At 40.7% G+C, this 21,672-nt stretch overlaps 2 protein-coding genes across 10 annotated transcripts in view; one reads left to right on the forward strand and one right to left on the reverse strand.

Annotated features, from left to right (window-relative positions):
* Positions 1-8,496, forward strand: part of iqck (IQ motif containing K) — a 100,219-nt gene extending 91,723 nt beyond the window's left edge. For all 5 annotated transcript variants that reach the window (XM_043712177.1, XM_043712178.1, XM_043712179.1 and 2 more), the window contains one exon: positions 8,364-8,496. In XM_043712177.1, coding sequence (XP_043568112.1) covers positions 8,364-8,485 — 122 coding nt within the window. In that variant the 3' untranslated portion in view covers positions 8,486-8,496. The remainder of the gene's footprint in view (positions 1-8,363) is intronic.
* Positions 8,497-9,554: 1,058 nt separating this feature from the next.
* gprc5ba (G protein-coupled receptor, class C, group 5, member Ba) overlaps positions 9,555-21,672 on the reverse strand; it is a 17,312-nt gene continuing 5,194 nt past the window's right edge. For 2 of the 5 annotated variants that reach the window (XM_043712173.1, XM_043712171.1), the window contains exons 2-4: positions 16,566-17,593; positions 13,570-13,679; positions 9,555-9,870 (exon numbers count right to left, since the gene is read on the reverse strand). In XM_043712173.1, the coding sequence (XP_043568108.1) occupies positions 9,826-9,870; positions 13,570-13,679; positions 16,566-17,593 (1,183 nt within the window). In that variant the 3' untranslated portion in view covers positions 9,555-9,825. The other 3 variants (XM_043712176.1, XM_043712174.1, XM_043712172.1) reach the window with 3 other exon arrangements.

The following is a 21,672-nucleotide window of genomic DNA, read 5'->3' on the forward strand; positions in this document are numbered from 1 at the left end:
ATGAACACCAACTAGCCACAAAACGACATGACCCTCTCACACTAGTATCCTTACATACAGATGAGGAAGGACACCACTTCGACTGGGACAACACATCCACCTTAGGACAAACCAAACAGCGACGCACACAAGAATTCCTAGAAGCATGGCATTCAACCAGAATTCTATCAACAAACACATCGAGCTAGATCCCATCTACCACCCCCTGAGAAAAAGAACAGGAAATGACACCACCACAGGAAATGACATCACCACAGGAAATGACATTACCAGCCCAAAGAAACCCAAATATATAAATAGAAAGCAGGAATCATGTACAGTGTTTTGTCTGAGGCCCACCGAAGATGTTACCTAATAGGGTGATGAAACATCTGGAAATGAACCTTCCAGCTCAGTGAGCAAACCTACATCCAGAACGATGAAGCGTATTCACATTGTGAAGGTGGGACTTTGTCTCCACAAGGACTGTTCGATGGTCACTCTTACTCATACTGTCATGTACTGATGCATCTGCAGCTGGCAGATTGGTAAGGATGAGGTCTGGTATGTTTTCCCTCTTGTTGATTCCCTCACCACCTGCCGCAGACCCAGTATAGCAGCTATGTCCTTTAGGACCCGACCAGCTCGATCAGTCATTCTGCTGCTGAGCCATTCTTGGTGGTGAACATTGAAATCCCCCACCCAGAGTACATTTTGTGTCCTTGCCATCCTCAATGCTTCCTGTAAATATTGTTCAACAGGGAGGAGTACTGATTCATCTGCTGAGGGAGATCAGTATCAGCAGGAGGTTTCCTTGCCCCCCATGTTTAACCTGGAGCCATGAGACTTCATGGGGTCCAGAGTCAATGTTGAGGACTCCCAGGCAGCTCCCTCCTGACAGTATCACACTGTGCTGCCACCTCTCCTTCATCTGTCCTGCCAGTGGGACAGAACATATTCAGGGATGGTGATGGTTGTGTCTGGGACATTGTCTGAAAAGTATGATTCAGTGAGTATGACTGTGTCAGGTTGTTGCTTGACTACTCTGTGAGACAGCTCTCCAAATTTTGGCACTAGCCCCCACTACGTTGGTAGGGTGGTCTTTGCAGGGTCGACAGGGCTGTTTCTGCCATTGATGCCAGGTGGTGCATCCAATTTAATTTCTTCATTGAGACGTTGTAACAAATGAACAACTGAATGGTTTACTCGGCTATTTCAAAGGACATTGATGTAGCTCTGGAGTGACATGTAGGCCAGACCACGTCAGGTTTACAGATTTCCTTCCCTGCAAGATATTAGTGAATCCAGATAAGTTTTTCCAACAATAGCAATGGTTTCATGGTAACCATTAGATTCTTAATTCTGGATATTGTATATTGAACTCAAATTCAACCATCTGACGTAGTGGGATTCAAACAGAACATTCTCTAAGTTACCGAATTAATAGTCTAGCAATGACATCATTCATTCCTCAAAGAATTAAAGATAATTAAAGAAGTTAGGGCAGAGATATAAGGGCTTGATTACAAATATAGTGTACACATATTAAATAGGAAAAGTCAATGAGTTTTGATATTTAATATAAAAAGTCCAGAAAAACATAAATCGATTAGTTTAGCTTTGGTGCTAGGACAGGCAATGGAATTTTCATTTGAAGATGTGTCGGACAAACTTATAGAAACCAAAACAATAATAAATTTAGTCAATAGGAATTTCAAAGAGAAGATCACGTTGGAATTTATTTAAACCTTATTTCAATGTTTACAAAAGTAAAATTCAAAGATATGGTGGATCTTCAAAGGGGTTTTGCTCATTAGTCTCATGGAAAAGGTCAGCATGCAGAGTCAGAAGTGAAATGTCAGACAAGTTGGTAAACGGGAAATAGAGAGCAAAGGTTTTTCAGACTGGCAAAACATGGGAAGGATTAGTTGTGGGATCCCCATCGTTAATGAATTATGGGAGTGATTTGGACTTGAACTGAAAGTACAGTTTCTATATTTGTGGATGCCACAAAGTTGAGCAGCCAGTTAATGTAGAGCATTAATAACTTAATAAAATTTTAGAATGGGCATGTAATTGGCAAATTAACTTAAATGTAGATAAGGGTAACGTGATATGTTTTGAAACAATTTGATCACGCATTCAATATAAGTATTAAAATGGGGTTAGGTGCAGTGGATTCTGGACAGGCATACAAATTACAGAGAGTAGTGATAAGGTTAATAAAGCTATGCAAAAAATAATCACTAGGGTTTATTTCTTGAGGGATAGAATTGAAAAGCAAAAATGTCTTGGTCAGAACACATTTAGAGTTCTTTGAACTGGCTTGAAAGGTATGTCATAAAAATGATATAGAATTACTGAAGAAGGTGCAAAATTGATCCCTTCAGCTGTTCACAACCAGCAAGGTATTGATTATACCCAGCCAGCCCGCACCTACAAAACTCGCAATAGTGTCCAACATGACATACAGTTCCATAATTGGGAAACATTTGCTGGATGATCCTGTGAGCCAAAGATTACACTGACAACCCAGTTTGGAGTTCATAGTGCAATGCTGCTGGCAGCTGCATATATTAATACAGAAGGCTCTGTTCTTTCAGACAGAAAGAACATGCACATAGACTGTGCCTGCATCAATTCAACAAAGTAAGTGAGAGCTTTTCTCTGGTTCATTTCTTAGGGCAATGGCTTAAACAAAGTCAACCAACTGATTCAAAATTTCAATGAAGCTTGACATAACTGTCACTCATCATTACTGGCTTCTTGGCCATGGCAATGCAGGCTACCAATCAGATTTCACTTACGAACCAGTGAATATTCTGCTGTCAGTGCAGTATAAATGTTGGTTTTCCCTGGCAATTGGTATTGTCTAAATTGTTCTGATCAAAGCAAGACAAAAACCTTCCACAAAATGTGTCACTTCTCAGCATTACTCGAGTTGTATATTTCTAAATGATTATTTGTAAAAGCTAGTAATTTAAACTTAGAGTTAGACTATTTAGGAAACAATTTTTTCCATACATGCTTAGTGGAAACCTACAATGCAGTTTCCCAGCAGGGTAGCCTACTGACAGCCCTTGTGTCTAATGGAGCTTTGCTCATTCTTTCCATTAATAACTTACAGCCATCATGTGAAGTCATATTAGCATTATATGTTCTTTTATGCTGTCTCATTTCAAGTGGATAAAATTTCACATTCACAACCCTGCCATCATGAAGTGTATCACTTCAGATTCCATTTGATGACAGCTGCTAACAGCTGTTAATTTTAAATTACAAAGCATCTGCAAAGGCACACTATCTCACTCTCTCTCTCTCTCGCTCTCTCTTTCTCAAACACACTCTCTCTCTCTGACACAGTCACACACTCCCTCTTCCAAACATGCACAGACCATTGCACATACACACACTCTCACACAACCACACGTTCCCACAAACACACCCAGTCCCTCATATACAACACGCTGTGCACAATTCTAGTCGCCCTGCAATAGGAAGGATGTTATTAAACTGGAAAGGATGCAAAAATATTTACAAGGATGTTACTGAGACTGGAAGGTTTGAGCTATAAGAGGAGGTCGGATAGGCTGGGACTATTTTCCCTGAGCATAGGAGACTGAAGGGTAACTTTATCGAGGTTTGTAAAATTTTAAATTGAATAGCAAAGATCTTTTCCTCAGGGTAGAGGAATCCAAAACCATAGTTTTAAGGTGAGAGGGAAAAATTTAAAAGGCACATGAAGGGGCAACATTTGCACACAGAGGGTGGTGCATATATGGAACGAGTTACCAGAGGAAGTGGGAGAGGCAAGTACAATTACAACATTTAAAAGGCATTTGGACAGGTACATGGATAGAATATGTTTAGAGGGATATAGGCCAAGTGCAGACAAATCCAAGTAGTTCAGGTTAGGAAACCTGGTCAGCATGGACAAGTTGGGCCAAAAGACCTGTTTCCATGCTGTATGACTCTATGAATATTGACAAGTTAAGTCAGAGAGACAGGGTGGGAAAATGAAAGATAGACTATAGATAGCAGGGGCTACCTGTATCTGAAAGTTTATTAACAACTAACAATATGCTTTAAGATGACATATCAGCCTTCCATATAATCAGGGTTCTTTGCTTACTGATGTTGAAATTCCATACTATATATGGACGACTGGCTGACTAACTTGTGCTGCTGACCAACTAACTAAATGAATGTACAGAGAAAAAAATGGAGAACATTTATATTAGAGTGTCAATAGTTATATCAACTAGCTGACTTAAAAGTATAGTGTCTATTAAATATCTTTGTAATGATACCACTGGTACAATAATAATTAGGAAGTTATAAGAATGTTAGGGATGGAGCAAATGTCTTGCTAGAGGTTGGTGAGGCTGTATCTGAATTTGTTTACAGTTTCGGTTTTAAAGGTTGAATATACTTGCATTTGAAGCAGTTCAGAGAAGATTCATTAGGCTTATTCCTGGGATAAAGCAGGTTGATGAATAAAGGTTGAACAGGTTGGGCCCCTGTACACATGGGAGCTTTGCAGAACAAGAGTTGATCTGATTGAAACATGAAATTCTGACGATGGGGTGGGGTGCAGGGTAGATTCTGAGCAACTGCTTCCCAATGTCGACAAATGTAGAACTAGGGCATAGTTTCAAAGTAAACAGCTCCCCCTTTGAAGATGAGGAAGACTTTATTCTCGCAAACGGTCTTTAGTCTTTGCAATTCTCTCTGCCAGAGAGAAGGATCATTGAATATGTTCAATGATGAGTTTCTCATATTTTTGCTCTCGGCAGGAATTCCTCAAACCATTATCCCTGGCCCCATCATCTTGAACTGCTTCAATGACCTTCCCTCCATTATAAGGTCAGAAGTGGAGATGTTTGTTGATGATTGCACAATGTTCAGCATCATTCATGACTTTTCAGAAACTAAAGCAGACCATGTCCTAAAGCTGCAAGACCTGGACAATCTCCAGGCTTGGGCTAACAACTGAGAATTAGCAATCACACAAGTGCCACACAATGACCATTGTGTGTGTGTGCAGAATGTTCCTGTAGAGTCAGGGCATGATATGAATATCTATGCTGGTCCTTAGCAAGTGTAATCCATTGCAGATTGGAAGAGCTGGACTGACATTAAAGTAGGGGACATGGATTATCCACCTGCAATACTGTTTAATAAACTGCTGCCAACAATCTAACTACAGATACAGCCTTTTTCAGTGAGCTTTTCCAAACCTGCCAACATGAACTTTTTTCACGAATATGAGAGCTGAAACTTTCTCAGTTCTAATAACACTCTGCTGGTTTTGAAACTGCACCAGCTTAACCCTTTTGCTGAGATAATGTATTCCTGTCCTGAATCCAAAGGAAATATATACTTTCCATGAAAGGAGTGTAACACTTCTACACTATAGTCCTCACAATTCATAATGCTTTCATTTGTTCACTCGGTCTAGATCTTAACTATTTTTCAGGAAAAACAAGGATCTGAACAGTGACCCCAGGAAACTCCATGACAAACTTCCCTCCAGTCTGAGAAACATCCATTAACCATTACTGTTTCCTGTACCTCAGCCAATTTCATTTGAAATGAATTGAAAAACTTACTCATGCAAGATTCTTCTGAACTGAAATCAAAGCTACTGGCCTTACATTGTTTACTATCTCTTTCACAAAATATCGTCAAAACATTATTTCTATTAACACCACAGGAGTTTACAGTCACCAACACTAACACAATACAGGATTAGGTGACTATTCCAGAATGATCTCTGACCTGGTTTTAAAAAGATAAACCTTCATAAAAGTAACTGATAGAAACAACCAAAACCTCATGATACGATGTTCCCCGAGTAACGCTTAATCCAGTCAAATGATCTCATTTATGTAAAAGTCACCATAGTCCCAGAGAGTGTGTGAGAGAGTGTATGCAATCTTTCAAGGGTTGTGTACAACATCATAGAACATAGAACAGTATGGCACAGGAATGGGCCCTTCAGCCCATAATGGTATGCTGAACATGACACCAAATTATACTGATCTCTTCTGCCTGCCCTTGGTCTGTATCGCTCCACTTCTTACACATTCATGTGCTTTTCCAAAACTCCCTTAAACATCCCTATCATATCTGCCTTCACCACCACCCCTGGCAGTGTGTTCCAGAAACCTACCACTCTATGTAAAAAAACTTGCCCCTCACATCTTTGAACTTTCCCCCTCTCACTTTTAATGTATGCCCCAGTATCAGATATTTCAGCTCTGGGAAAAAGATTCTGACTGTTAACCCTATCTATGCATCTCATAATTTTTCTAAACTTCTATTGAGTGTCCCCTCAGCCTCTACCATTCGAGAGAAAACAACCCTAGCTTTTCTAACCTCTCCTTAAAGCTCATGCCCTCTAATCTGAGCAGCATCCTGGTAAACCTCTTCTGCACCCTCTCCAAAGCCTTCACATCCTTCTTGTAAATGAGGTGACAAAATTGAACATGGTACTCTAAGCGCGGCCTAACCAAAGTCTTATAAAGCTACAATATAACATCCTGAATGTTGCACTCACTGCCTTGACCAATAAAGCCAACCATGCCGTATGCCTTCTTTACCATCTGATCTACATGCATGGCCACTTTCAGGGAGCTAAGGACTTGAATATCAAGCCAAAGCCAATTGGCTTTGAGTGACTGTGTACAAAGTCAGTGGTTTTCCTGGTTGAAGTCTACCACATAATGGCAGGTTCAGGAGAATGGATTCTGGCATGGAAACTCAAGGCTGGCAATAGTATGTCAGTGACGACGGAAGTGTTTTGGACTGGGTTCGGGCATGAGGGATCTGGGGAAGAACAGGGTGAGGTCAGGAATACGGAGGAGTGAAGTGAGAAGAGCCAGGCATCCTGGGGGCAGTTAAGACAATGACAGACCCAAAGGTCTGTATCATTCAGATGAATCAATCAATCAATCAATCTCTCAGTGGTGGCTGAAAGTCCTAACAGGACTTTGGGTTCACTCATAAGACATTTTATTTGTTCCTGCCGAGAGTGATCTCAGGCAATATCCTTTGCAATGCAGGGAAGGGAGGACCAGCTGAGTCTGCTTATCAGCCATATTCCACCAATATAGACATTCAAAAAGAATGAACAAAAAAAGTGTTTTCCCCACAATAAAGCAAATGGCCCAACTCCCCTGTCACCAGGTCTCAATTAGGTGATGTGCGTGTGTGCGGGTCCCCACACTCCAAGGACTGCAGCAGCTCACTACCATTAGCAATAATTGTGGTCAAGCTAGTGATACCCACAACCCATAAATTTAAAGTAAAACCTATACAACTGGATCTGGCATATTCAAATATTTAACTAAATATTTTGGCTAATAAATGGCATTATTCATATCTTCACCCCCAAGTTTAAAAATAGTTATGTGCTTCCAAAAATTACCTTCTCATAGGGTCATACAGCAAGGAAAAAAACCCTTCGGTCTAACCAGTTTATGCCATCCTTAATCCCAGCTAAACTAATCCCACCTGCCTACACTTGGCCCACACCCCTCCAAACATTTCTTATTCATTACTTACTTATCTAAATGTCTTTTAAAAGTTGTAACTGTACCTACACCACCACTTATAGAGTCATAGCGATGTACAGCACAGAAACAGACCCTCCAGTTTAGTAATATCCTTTCTATAACAGGGCAACCAGAAATGGACACAGTACTCCAGAAGAGATCTCACCAATGACCTGACGAAGAGCATTTGCCCAAAACGTCGATTGTCCTGCTCCTAGGATGCTGCCTGACCTGCTGTGCTTTTCCAGCGCTACACTCGCAGTCACCAATTACCTGTACAACCTCAAGATGACTTCCCAATTTCTATCCTCAAAAAGGTCTGAGCAATGAAGCCTAAACAGATACAAAGTCCATTTTTTTGAGCTTTCAACATTAAAAAAGTACATTACCATCAATGTAGTGATTTCAGCTCAAACAATGCTTTCAGGCTGAAAGCTAGCTCTCATGGTAGAACGCATCCCTTCTTTCTCACCATTTACAGAGGCCTGCCCTACACCTTGCATAGTTGAGTGATGTTTCAGTTTGTTCAAAAACATTGCTGTAGCCTTTTCCAAAGAAAGAGATGGACTTCAATATTGAAGTCTGCTTCACTATCCTTGGGGTCCAAAAGTAGTTCAGAAATCAAAAAAGGTGCAGTAACGGCCAGTTTCAGGATTTGAAGCTTACAGCTAAAGTGAACATTTCCTTGCTTTATTCCTGTTCTCAATGAAAGATGTTCAGTGCAGACATTAAATATTATTAACTGGTTAGTAATGATTCTATAAACCATTGTTAAAAATTCATATTTCATAGTTTGACTGATGAATTGTTTTACTTTTTATATAGTTGGACAGAAAATGGAAGACCATGAAGAGTCTATTCCCCACTCTTCTGAGGAAGTGCCTGTTAAAGTACCTTCACCTACCCAGTATGAAATAATGCTGAGCATCAGAGAAGCTTGTGATTAATTGCATGCAAATTGTTTTTTGTTCTCCAATTTGTATTTGACTGTATTGAATGTTGTTCTGCATTTCAAAAGCAAAGACATTTGACACTAAGTAAATATAATCTCATTTATTTTAGTAGCATCTTGAAAATAAAACTTTTGCACATGCTTTATATTATCAACATGTGACATATCTATAATTATACTTATGCACTCCCGCACATGTGAACAGACAGGTATATGCACAAATTGATTGTCTTCATTAGTTTGTAAAAACTATGTGCAAAACTTTCACAGTCCTGTTACAAAAAGCACAACGTTCAATTGACTTGTCAATTGTTTGAGCAGTAGTTTGGTTGTAAATTCTGTTGTGCCAAAGACAGGCTGTGAACCGAGATATTTGGCTTTGCAGTTTGTGAAAGAGCAATTTTTTTTAATAAAAATCTTGTTTTCTGCCAATGTCTGTAATTTTGTCCTTAGTGTATCCTATGTTTTGAAAAAAGTCAATGAAGTGGCTTTATATTTTGATGAGCCAAATGGAAATTTCTTCCTGTAGCTACAAGAAGTTTGGCTAGTTGACGTTTCAAAATTGAAGCTATTATTTAAAAAGTGGATAATTAAGGATGAGGTATATACAAGCTTTAAAAGTCTGTATTTGACTAATCTTCTGTTCCACTATTTTAACTATAAGTATGGCATTAACAAAAAAAAACTTATTGCATACAAAGCACATTAAAAACACTAATGATCAAAACTTCCATCTCTCTCTCTCTCTTCCTGTATAAAGTACACACCCACCAGACTGAATCTCTATTGCCAAAGGAAAACATTGCTGAAGGTTTAGAATAAACTACACTTGAAAGAACGGTCAATTGCCACAATTTACATTACAGCTTTTCTATAGGATATTAGGAAATAGCTGAATAACTATATTAAAATTACTGCTCAGTTTCAATTAACGGGTCTGATTAATGACATACATTACTAGTGCTGCAATAAAATCACAAAAGATAGAAAGATCATCCCCATCTCCTGCAGGGTGTTTCAATATAATATCTAGTAGATACTGGTTTTGCAGAAATGAAGCAATATTGAAAGTTACACACAGCCAGTTTATTAATGTAATATAATCCCTATATATACACATCAACACAAAAATACTCTGAGCTGCAAAGGTTCTCCTCTTCATTTGGAGGCTGATTTCATGTAAAGATATAAGCTTTGCTGTACGTCCTATAAAAGATCACATTAGAATAAATTCCCAATTGATTGGGCTTCCATCTGCTCCTACTCGTGTTGCTACCACCGTCTTCACCATTTGAATTGATGGAGTTTGCTCATAACTTAAAAATTGTTTAGCTTTCACCAAAGGTGTCTTCCTGCATAGCTTGGAGGAGCTGATGGTACCTGAAAAAGTAGTGAAAACTTATAGTTACTGGCTAGAAGTTAAAACACCTTAGTCAAATAGGTTACAATGTGCAATAGAGTTGAGAGTGTGGTCCTGGAAAAGCATAGCAGGTCAGGCAGCATCTGAGGAGCGGAAAAATCAACATGGACTCATTCCTGATTAAGGGCTTTAGTCCAATACGTCGATTTTGATGCTGCTTGACCTGCTTTTCCAGCACCACACATTCGATTCTGATCTCCAGCATCTGCAGTCCTCACTTTCACCTACAATGTGCAATACCTTAATAACAGAACACAGGAGAAGTAGGCCATTCAGCCCATTGGGTCTGCTGTGCCATTCAATCAGATCATGGCTGATCTGATAATCCTCAACTCCATTTTCCTGCCTTTTCTCTATAATGCTGCAATTCCCTTATTGATTTGTAATCAGTCTCCCTCAGCCTTAAAGTAAATAGCTCAAAAGCTGAAATTTAAAAGTTAAAATTTATTTTTATGCTTAATTATTACAGCATAGGAGAAGGCTATTTGGTCCATCATGTCTGTACTGGCCCTCTAATTTGTGCCATTCCCCTTTTAGCTTTTTGACAGTTACATTTTGTTGTCACCAGTTACTGCATTAAAATGTCATGAAGTTGATATATTTTCCACAGTAGGCAAGAGCTAAACTTACTGGATATGTTGAAAGCAAATAATTACATGCAGAAGCGTACTTTAAATTTTGATAACATGGTAGGCAAGTGAAAGCCCTTGACATCAAGACAGCAGTTGACTGAGCGTGGCATCAAGGAGCCCTTGCAAAACTGGAACCAATAGGAATCATGGGATAATCTCCACTTACTGCAGTCATACCTGGTACCTCAGCTCTGGAGCATCGCTGCAGGAATTCTCCAGGATACTATCCTGAGCCCAACCATCTTCAGCTGCTTGAATGACCTTCCCTCAGTCACAAGGTCAGACTTCGGGGGGGGGGGGGGGGGGGGGGGGGGGAAGGAGGTATTTGCTGATGATTGTACAATGTTTGGCACCATTTGCAACTCCTCAGATACTGAAGCAGTCCATGTTCAATTGCAACAAAATCTGGACAATATCCAGGCTTGGGCTGACAAGTGGCAAGTAACATTTGTGCCACACAAGTTGTGGGTTATGATTGTCTCTAACAAGACAATCCAACCATGTCTGCTTGACATTCAATAACATGTCCTTTGCTGAATCCCACACTGTCACTGAAAAAAAACTGAACTGGACCAGCAATTTAAATACTGTGACTATGAGAGCAGGTTAAAGGCTGAAAATTATGCAGCAAGTAACTCACCTGGCTCCCCAAAGCATCTACATGCACAAATCAAAGTTTAATGGATTATTCTTCACTTGCCTGGATGGATACAGCTCCAAGAGCACTTGCTTAATTTCCAACTCATCCATAGTCTCAAACATTCACTCTCCACATCAAAGTGCACACTATTCCTGCTGCACAATCTACAAGATATACTGTAGAACTTCATCAAGGCTTGTATGACAGCACTTTCCAAACCCACAGCCACTTCCATCTAGAAGGAAGGGCTGCATATACATAGCAACGTCATGATCCATAAGTTCACTTCTAAGCCATTCAACATTCTAGCTTGGAGATATATCACCAATCCATCAATGTCGCTGGGTCAAAAATCCTGAAACTCCCTCCCTAAGGGCATTGCAGGTCAACCTACAAAATGTGGACTGCAGTGGCTCACCAAAATCCTCATGGATAGTTAGAAATGAACAAGAAATGCTGCTGAGTCAGTAACACCCACAGAGTCCTACAGCACGGAGACAGGCCCTTTGGCCCAAACTGGTCCATGCCGACCAAAATGTCCATCACTAACTCCATTTCACTGCACTTGGCCCATATCCTTCTAAACCCTTCCTATCCATGTATTTGTCTAAATGCCTTTTAAATGTTGTTAATGTACCTGCCTCAACCACTTCCGCTGGCAGCTCCTTCTGTATGTGTACCACCCTCTGTGTAAAATAATTGCCCCTCAGGTTCCCTTTTATTCTTTCCCCTCTAACCTTAAACTGGTTTCTTCTAGTCCTCAATTCTCCAACCCTGGGAAAACAACTGAGTGCATTCACCCTATCCATGCCTCTCATGATTTTATACACTCCTATAAAGACCCCCTCCCCCAACCCATCTCCCACATACTGAAGAAGAAAGTCCTAACTTGTCCAACCTCTCCCTGAACTCAGACCCTCGAGTCCTGACAACATGCTTGTAAATTTTTTCTGCACCCTTTCCAGTTTAATAACCTCCTTTCTACTAAAAGGATGAGCAAAACTGAACATAACACTCCAAGTGAGGCTCACCAACATCCTGTACAACTGCAATGTAACTTCCCAACTTCTATACTCAGTGCCCTGACTGATGAAAGCCAGTATGCCAAAAGCTTTCTTCCTTGCCCTGTCTACTTGTGACTCCATTTTCAGAAAACCATGCACTTGAACTCCAAGGTCCCTCTGTTCCACTACACTCCTTAAGACCCTATGATTCACCTATGATTTCACTTTCCAAAATGCAACACCTCACACCTATCTATATTAAAACTCCATTTGCCATTTATCGGCCCACTTCCCCAGCTGACCAAGATCACATCCTGAGATTAATTTTAAAAGGCACCCCCATTCAACAAGAGCATCCATGCCCTCCCAACCTCTTGAACCTGGCAGCTCAGTCAATTCTCCCACTTCATCAGACTCCCAGTTCTGGGCATCATGATTTGTTGGGTCCCTCAGCTTTGGAAATTGCCTGTAGTCCCTGTAGTAATTCTGGCACTACAAAGCTGTTAGCCAATCCAATCTCCTCCAGATAAAAGGAGAAGTCTTGCCTTAACGCAAAAATCCATTGAACCCAGCATAAATTGGTGTGTGGCAGCCATTTGGGATATTGGGCACACCAAACCTTGTCCTCAACATTCCTATTGAACTTTTAGCCAGAGTTTGGTGCTCGGTGTGTGAGGAATGTATAAAATCCTGTGTGTCCTGTACAGTCTACCTCCCACTTGCAAGTCAGTTCAGAGAAACAAACAAACTTCTTAATACTGCCTAAAAATGCGAAGATTTAATTAAAATAACTTTTAAAAAAAGGGTAACCTATGAAAACATTTTTTTTTAGTGGGGATGCTCAGCTCAATTGAGTAAGGCACCCACAAGTTTTAGAAATCAGACACATGTTCTGTGCTTCAGAAAGTTAAAATAAAAGTACACAAAATTAAAGTCAACTTTCTTTGAGAGAGAAAAAAATAGATAAGAGATGGGAAGCTGATCTCAAAATTGGAACAAAAAGCTGAGATTCTACCCATGCTGATTCAGCCTCTATTGGCAGCTGGGGAAGATGGCACTGTTAAGGTCAGCAACTTTATATATAAATAGTGAGCATGTAAAGTAGTTGCTTATTTTAACTCCATCTGAGTGTGAAGGCTGAAATGTTTTCGATGAAATACATTGTAATTTTAAGTTAATACTTGACAATATAATTATCCAGCAATGGAGAAGATGTTTTCATAATTCCAAGCTGTTTAGTTTCAAACATGATTTGTTGATATTTTAAGATCAACTTATAAATTAGTACAAGTTTTCCACTTTCAGATAAAATTAAAATGTAGATTTACTAACAGGAGTTAGATTCATGGGTCAATAATGGATTTTTTTAAAAGAAAAACTTACGTTTCCACCATTAAGAACAACTGCCATTTCAGTGGGTTGATAGACATTACTGCGAAGTTGAATATTGGGTCTATGACCCAGACTGCCATTGCGAAATCCTGATTTAAAAGCTGTCATGGGATAAAATAAAAGAAAAATTTGCATAGTGGTATAAAACCAAAACAATACAACTCAACCTCAAAATCTAATACTTTATTCCACTACTTCAATGTATGACATGGTGAAAATGTAATTCGAGTAAATCAATAGAAACCAAATATCATGGCTTATAATATCTGAACTACACAATACAGTAAACATTTTCAGGTAAATGTGTCTGTGCAGCCCTTCTAGTGGCTATCATTTTTTAGAAACATTTAGCAATATCAAAGAACAAAAAACAAATTCAGCTCAGGAACAGAACCTTTGGCCCACATTTTATATTTTCATACTAAAACGGTCTTCCCTTACAGAATCTGTATCCTTCTATTCCCTTCCTATTCATGTATTCGTCCAGGTGTTTCTTGAATGCTGCTATTGTATCTGCCTCCACCACCTCCTCTAGCAGCATGTTCCAGTCACACATCACCCTTTGTGTGAAAAACCTGCCTTGCAAATCTCTCAAAACTTTCCTGCCCACTTCTCCCTGTCCTCACTCCAACATCTTGACAGTGGTCTGACTAACTTTTCTCCATCATTAAAATCCCCCATACCAGGCAACATCCTGGTAAACCTTTTCTCTACTCTCTCCAAAGCATCCACATCCTTCTGGTAGTGTGGTGACCAGAACGTAGCTAATATTCCAAGTGTGGCCTAACTAAAGTTCTATAAGCTGCAGCATAACTTGTCTATCCTTATACTCAATGCCACTTGCCATGAAGCCTAGCATGCCATAGGCCTTTTTTTTTAAAAACCATTTTATCTACCTGTGCTGCCACCTTCAGTGATCTGTGGACCTGCACACCCAGATCCCTCTGCATATAAATACTCCTAAGGGTTCTGCCATTCACTGTATAATTTCCACCTGTACTTGACCTTCCAAAATGAATCACCTCACATTTGTCTAGAATAAACTACCTGCCATTTTTCTGCCCAAGCATCCACGTGATCTGTATCCTGCCGTATTCTCTGACAATCCTCAATATCCACAAATCCATCAATCTTTGTATCATCCACAAACTTACTAATTAGACCAACTATGTTTTCCTCCAAATCATTTATATAGACTACGAACAGCAGAGGTCCCAGCACTGATCCCTGTGGAACACCACTCATCACAACCCTCCATTTCAAAAAACGTTATTCCACCACTACCCTCTGTCTATGACTAAGCCAGCTCTGTATCCATCTTGCCATTTCACCCCTGATACCATGTGACTTCACTTTTTGTACTAGTCTGCCATGAGGAACCTTGTCAAAGGCTTTACTGAAGTTAATGTAGGCAACATCAACCACTTTTCCCTCAATCATCTCCGTCACCTCCTCAAAAAAAACTCTACCTCCCCCCGCACTGTCTATCGCTAATAAGTCTATTTGCTTCTGAATGTGTATAGATCTTGTCCCTGAGAATCTATTCCAATAATTTCCCTACCACCAATGAGAGGTTCGCAGGTCTGTACTTTTCTGGATTATTTAAGAATGGTAACAGTAATAATGGGACAACATTGGCTATTTTCCAGTCCTCTGGGACCCCATCTGTGGCAAAAGAGGATACAAAGATGTCGGTCAATGCTCCCACAATTTGTTCTCATCTCCCTCGATTTTCTGGGGTAGATCCCATCAAGGTCCAGGGACATATCTACTTTAATATTTTGAAAGACACACAACACCTCTTCCTTTTTTAATAGCAACTTGGTTTAGAGATTCAACCCTCCTTTCCCTGAGGTCATCCTTCACCAATTCCTTCTCTTTGGTGAATGCCAACACAAAGTATTCATTTAGGACTTTATCTACATCTTCTGGCTCCACACAGATTCCCTCCTTTGTCCTTGTGTGGGCCAATTCTTTCCCTGACTACCCTCTTGCTTTTTATATATTATTAAAAAGCCTTGGGATTCTCCTTCATCCTGTTAGTTATTGACTCTGATGACTCCTTTTAATCCTTCTAATTCCTTGTTTAAGCTCCTTCCTACTTTCCTTATATACTTCAAGGGCTTCATCAGTTCCCATCCTCCTAGACCTTATGTATGTTTCCTTATTTTTGACCAAAGTCCTAACATCCCTGGATACCCAAGGTTCACGTAACTTACCACACCTATCCTTCATTCTCTCAGGAATGTGCCACTCCTGAACTCGTATCAACTGCCATTTGAAATACTCCCAGATGTCCCTCAAACAGCTGCCTCCAATCAACATTCTCCAGTTCCTGCCTAATATTGTTATAGTGTGCCTTCCCCCAGTTAAACACCTTCACCCATGGACTCCTGTTATCCCTATCCATGAGTATCTTAAAACTCACTGTATTATGGTCACTACTCCCAAAATGCTCCCCCACTGACACCTCACTCACCTGGCTGGGCACATTCCCAAAAACCAGATCCAGTATCCAACCAGGGGAGGGGTTAATGTTTTACATACTGTGTTAAGAAACTCTCCTGAATGGCCTGTACAAATTCTGCCACAAAGTTCCTAGTACAGTGAGTCCCAGTCAATTATAGGGGGAAGTTAAAGTCACCCACCAAAACAACTCTGCTGCTTTTACATCTTTCCAAAATCTGTCTACATATCATCACTTCTATCTCCCGGTGGCAGCATTGTGATTTCCCCCTTCCCGTTCCAGTTCTACCCATACTGCCTCGCTGCACCAGTCCTCTGATACATCCTCCCTCAGTACAGCTTGCAGTAAAATGGAATGAGTTAATTCCTGGGTAAGAATAGTGTCCTCCCATTACGAGGATATGGGTTAGATATGTTTATTTTTGGAGGAAAAAAATAGAAGACAACAACAAACAAAAGGTTAATGTTCATCAAGAATGAAAACTTTGGGAAAAGTACCAAAGCAGAAGTTTTTTTTTTACCTGCCCCAGACTCATCCAAAGAGAAGGCTTTATTTTCCATGTAACTGCGTGGAAGTTGCAATTCTTCTTCGAAGTTAGTCTCCCGGATTCTTGGCTGAACGGCATCAAAGTAGTCAGGAGGGGCTTGTTTGCTTGGGACAATGGAGCAATGGAGCTCGGGGATAGCGTGAAACAGGAGAAATACCCAGCCATTAGAAACCAGCGCGATGGAGAGGGACGGGTCATCCCACAGGGGCTGCTTCTTCAGTTCCTTGTTGCCGTACAGATACATGACAATCCACGCTACCCAGATCAGGATGGACAAGCTGATGGTGACCAGCACACAGGCTCCATTCTTTTTCCATTTCTTGTACTTTCCACACAAGCTAAAGGAGGAGAGTAACAGAGTGACAGCCATCAGGAACATCACGTAAATCGATGCCATGACAAAGTCCATCTGCTGATATTGACAGGCAGCCTGACGGTCCCGGACAATAGTCAGGATCAGCCATTCCACTGCAATGATCACCTGCACCAACATCAGGCAGACCGCGATCCCAGCCAACAGCCAACCTGATGGCCCTTGGCCATGGGAAACCAACTGGCGCAGCCTCCAGGCCTGAGCCAAGAGACAGGAAAAGCACAGGGCGAACAGAACTCCCCACAAAAACCTCCTGGTGGGACACGTTCTCCCATCCTCCGGGATAATAAATGCAAACGATAGTCCAAACAGGCCGAGTGTGCCAATAAGGAACAGGAACTGGATTCCCAGCGGACTCTTCTTCTCCTTGTCTTTAATGAACGGCAGCTTCACCAACAGAATCAGCATCAGTAGGAATGCAGTAAGCACTCCAGCGCCGGCCACTGCCTCCACAACGATACCCCAGATTACATCCAGGCTGCACAGGTTCACGTAGTGAGGCAGGAGCTGTAACCCACAGCCTCGGTGTGGAACCGGGTTGCTGGTGTTCTGAGAGGAGCCGGAACTAATCACCAAGAGAAGGACCAAGGATGCAGCTGGAAACGGTTTCATGATGCCCAAAGAGAAGCTGCAATGGGGTGGGGGCAGGGGATGAAAAAGGTACACGTTAGCTCCAGATATGACTGCACTGTACAGCATTACATGGTGAAGCAGCAGCAGTTGGGAGGGATTCGCTGCTTTGGAAGCTTCACTTTGTAAAAAGACTAACGTTTGAATTAGACCGAGCTGCCAGTGCTCCAGTTATTCAAACCGGTTCCTATAAACAGCTCTCACCCTCCTTCATCTCACATTTTCTAACCAACCTGTTCAGAGATGTTATTACAAACCTCTGCAGCAGGTGGGACTTGAATCCAGACCTCCTGCCTCAGAGGTAGGGACAACGCAACCTTCCTTGGGTCATTTCATAGGAACGCAATAAATAATTGCACTGATTGTTCGTGCACGAACAAAGTTTTGTTTTAATTTTCTAGTCACATTTTGCAACAGTCAATTTTTAAAAATAAAGGAATCTGAGCAAAAAGGTGATAATTTTTCCCCCAATTCGAGGCAGAAGTTTGTAATTGATCACCAAAGTACAGAACCTAGATCTCACACACAAAGCAATGTCGTCTTTGCTATTTCCAATTGACCAAAAGAAAAACAAATTCCCAATGAGGGAGACTTACCCTTGATGCGGGGATCTCATAGATCAGTCGGAAATCTACCTAGACTCCCACTCAGAGCTCACCTTATTTACCACTTACTCCATTCTGTAAGCTTCTATCACCACGTGAGAACCTGTCACCCAACATTTTCCCCCTGAACAATCTTTCCAAACCCAACAGGAACACACATCTCCACCACGTTCAGAACCAGGTTTGATATCTACAGAAAAGTATTTATCTCAACATTCCAAAAACAATCAGCAACCGGAATCAGAAACGAAACTCCTAAACGCGCCTGTACCGGCCAGCGGCGCCAGTGCAATTCTTCACAATGAGCAGGTTAATCAGAAAGTGATAAGGCTATCAATTAAACCAGCAAAAAGTGATTACCAAAATTATTATACTTACATTAAAAATACACGGAGAATAAAGCAAACATTTAATAATAACGTTGCTATTTAGCTGTAAAATGTGTCAGTCTTGTAATGTTTTACTGTACAAAATGGTCTTTATAAAGTCAATTCTAACTATTTGAAAATAGTTAGTTTAAAAAAATCTGTTGGAGCTTAAGGGGTGTCTTGGTGCAGCTGTGAGTCGCGGTGACCGGGAGATGCTTTAACCGACAAACCCGGGATGAAGAGAGTGGGAGGGACTTACACAGAAATTGCTCTCGGAATGACTGTGTGCGTCAGACTGAAGGCAGAGCAGAGATTTAAACGACATTAACAAAGCAGGACGTGACAGCCGGATAGCTCGCATCAAAATACTTCAATGGAGATGAGGTTCAAGAGATTTTACATTTGAAAACAACTGCAGCCGCCTGAGAACCAGCTTACGACGGGTTTGCTTTTGAAAATGCAGTGACGACAAAAGCCCCGACAGCAATGTCACACACTGAAGCTGGAAGTCTATAATTAACATCGCACAAACGCCTTTCCAAGATGAGTAATTAAATCATAAACACTTCATGAAAATTCTAACATTTGAGTTTGTTTATTCACTCGTGGGCGCCACTGGCATATATTGCCCGTCCCTAGTTGCCCCTTTGAGGTGTCTTCTTGAACCTCAGAACGTAAGGATCACCTGACCTGAAACGTTCATTTTGATTTCTCTCCACATATGCTGCCAGACCTGCTGAGCTTTTACAGCAAATTCTGTTTTTGTCCCCAGCCTCTGACCTGGTCTTGCGCCTACCATATATGCCGAATCTAGTTGAGTTTCTGGCCAATGGTAACCTCCAAGATGTTGATAATGGGGATTCAGTGATGGGGATGATATTAAAATGGCAAGGGTTAGACTTCCACTTGTTGGAAATGATCATTGCCTGGCGCTGCTGTGGTGTTGTTACTTAGTAAATTTCAGCCCAAATTTATTTGAAAGAAATATTTCCTAAATATTTGTAAGGGAAATAGAATGATGTAACACTTGAAATTGATTGTGAACTGTATACTTCATCGACAGGTAACTAGATGGCTGCACAAATCCGTGCATGCACACAAAACCATATCTATTTGTACTGGAGTTATTTTATCCAGTCTGTAGCTTTATTTCCCGTTCCAACATCAATGCAATTTTTCAATATTTGGACAATAATTCTATATTGTCCAAACCACGGTATCCAGTTTTCAAAACCTGCGTTCAGGTATGCTCTGAATATTTACAGCCTTTGAAGAAAAAAAAACTAATACACAATAAAAAGGTCTAATCTAGAATTAGCGCTATACTAAAGAGCCTTTAAAAAGAACTTGAAACATTTTGCTGCTGAGAAAATTTTTTAAACCCCTTTATCTTGACATTGAGGGCAGCACTGAACATCACACCAACTACCTGTCTGACATAGCATGTAGAAAGATGTAAAAAAAATTAAAATGAAAAGCTGGTCCTTTTAATATGGCTGGAATTGAAAAGAATGATTAATTTTTATGTCTTGGGAATTTTGATGGTAAAGGGAGATTTGAAATTTAAATATTAAGCTCAGAACTTATTTCCCAAGGAAGGGGAGAGATTAGAGTACAGACTAAAATTAGAGTCAGACAGGTGTAAAATTTGGAACAATTCTCCACACAGAAGGATAGCAGAAGTTTGAAATTGTATTCCACAAATAGTAATTGATTCTAGATTTAAACTACAACCAGTTGATCGGATAATGACAGATTGGTGTCTGTAGGAATAAGGGACCAGAGGCAAATTGAAGATGTTAGGTCATAGATCAGCCCTGATCATATTGAATTACACAAATAGGGCAAATTGGGTAGTTTTCTTTCCAAAAATTTATTTATGGGCCATAGACACTGCTGGTTGGGACATCATTTATTACTAATCTCTGGGTGCCCTGGGGAAGGTGAAAGTGAACTGCCTTCTTGAACCACAGCAGTCCATGTCTAACCTTTTTCCTACAGATATCCTACAGGTTCCTGAAGAAGGCCCTGTGCCCGAAACGTCGATTCTCCTGTTCCCTGGATGCTGCCTGACCTGCTGTGCTGTTCCAGCAATAAAGTTTCAACCTACAGATATCTGGCCTCACAGTGACTGGAGATATAGGTACAAGGATGACAGCAGTTCACTTATCTGTGAACTGCCATTAGCTACTGGAGAGCAGATTAAAATGGACAACATCATCTAATTCAGACACTATCCTAATTTGGAGATAAATTCCTGTTCCTTCAATGTTACTGGGTCAAAATCTGGAACATCCCTCCCCACCCTCCAGGCCCTTAATGCCACTTTCTTTGTCTCAGTGTCAATTGTCTTTGATTCTGTAACTAAAGCACTGAGAGACACTTTAACAGAACTAAAGATATAAAATGCAAGTTGCTAATATCCAGGACAGATATGAAATGTAGCATATTCTGATGAATACTGTACTCTGTGTGTTCATCAAACTCTCAGCCAAAAGGTTATGTACTCTTTGTACTATTTGTGTCTCTTCGTGTGCAAGTGAGCTGTTGCATATGGATAGCAACTGTTCGAGATGGTAATTCACCATCGCAGTCTCAAGGAGAACAAGGAGTGAGCTCTAAATGTTGGCCTAAGCACTGATGCTCCCATCTAGGAAACATTTTTGAGTTATCCCAAACATGGGCTGAGAAGGTCATAGCCAAGAAGCTATTTAAAGTGATAGTACCAATGGATCGGAAGTTTCACCGAGAGGAGCACCTTGAGTCACAAAGACGACTGAACAGAATAGATTATTACATCTGACTAAAGCACTGTATTTGGAAAAGCAGATCCACTACACTTTCATTCCCCAGTTCCTCCACTTTACTCTGCAATTGAATAGAATTGTTATTTTCTGTCACCATTTAGCTAATGCTGTGTTCACAGTTTTGTTTGTGTCATTCTGGATAACAGCTGCTTTATTTGCTGAGCAATGATGAAACAGTTGATGACATGGAATCTCAAGTTCTTTTACAGCGAACAGTATACATAGTACGTAGAAAAGCAGAATCAGAATCTGTTAAGCAGTTGAGGGGTGGGATGGAGAGGAGAGGGGAGAGGGGGG

The sequence above is a fragment of the Chiloscyllium plagiosum genome, chromosome 21 (genome assembly GCF_004010195.1).
Source record: "Chiloscyllium plagiosum isolate BGI_BamShark_2017 chromosome 21, ASM401019v2, whole genome shotgun sequence".
Lineage (NCBI taxonomy): Eukaryota > Metazoa > Chordata > Chondrichthyes > Orectolobiformes > Hemiscylliidae > Chiloscyllium > Chiloscyllium plagiosum.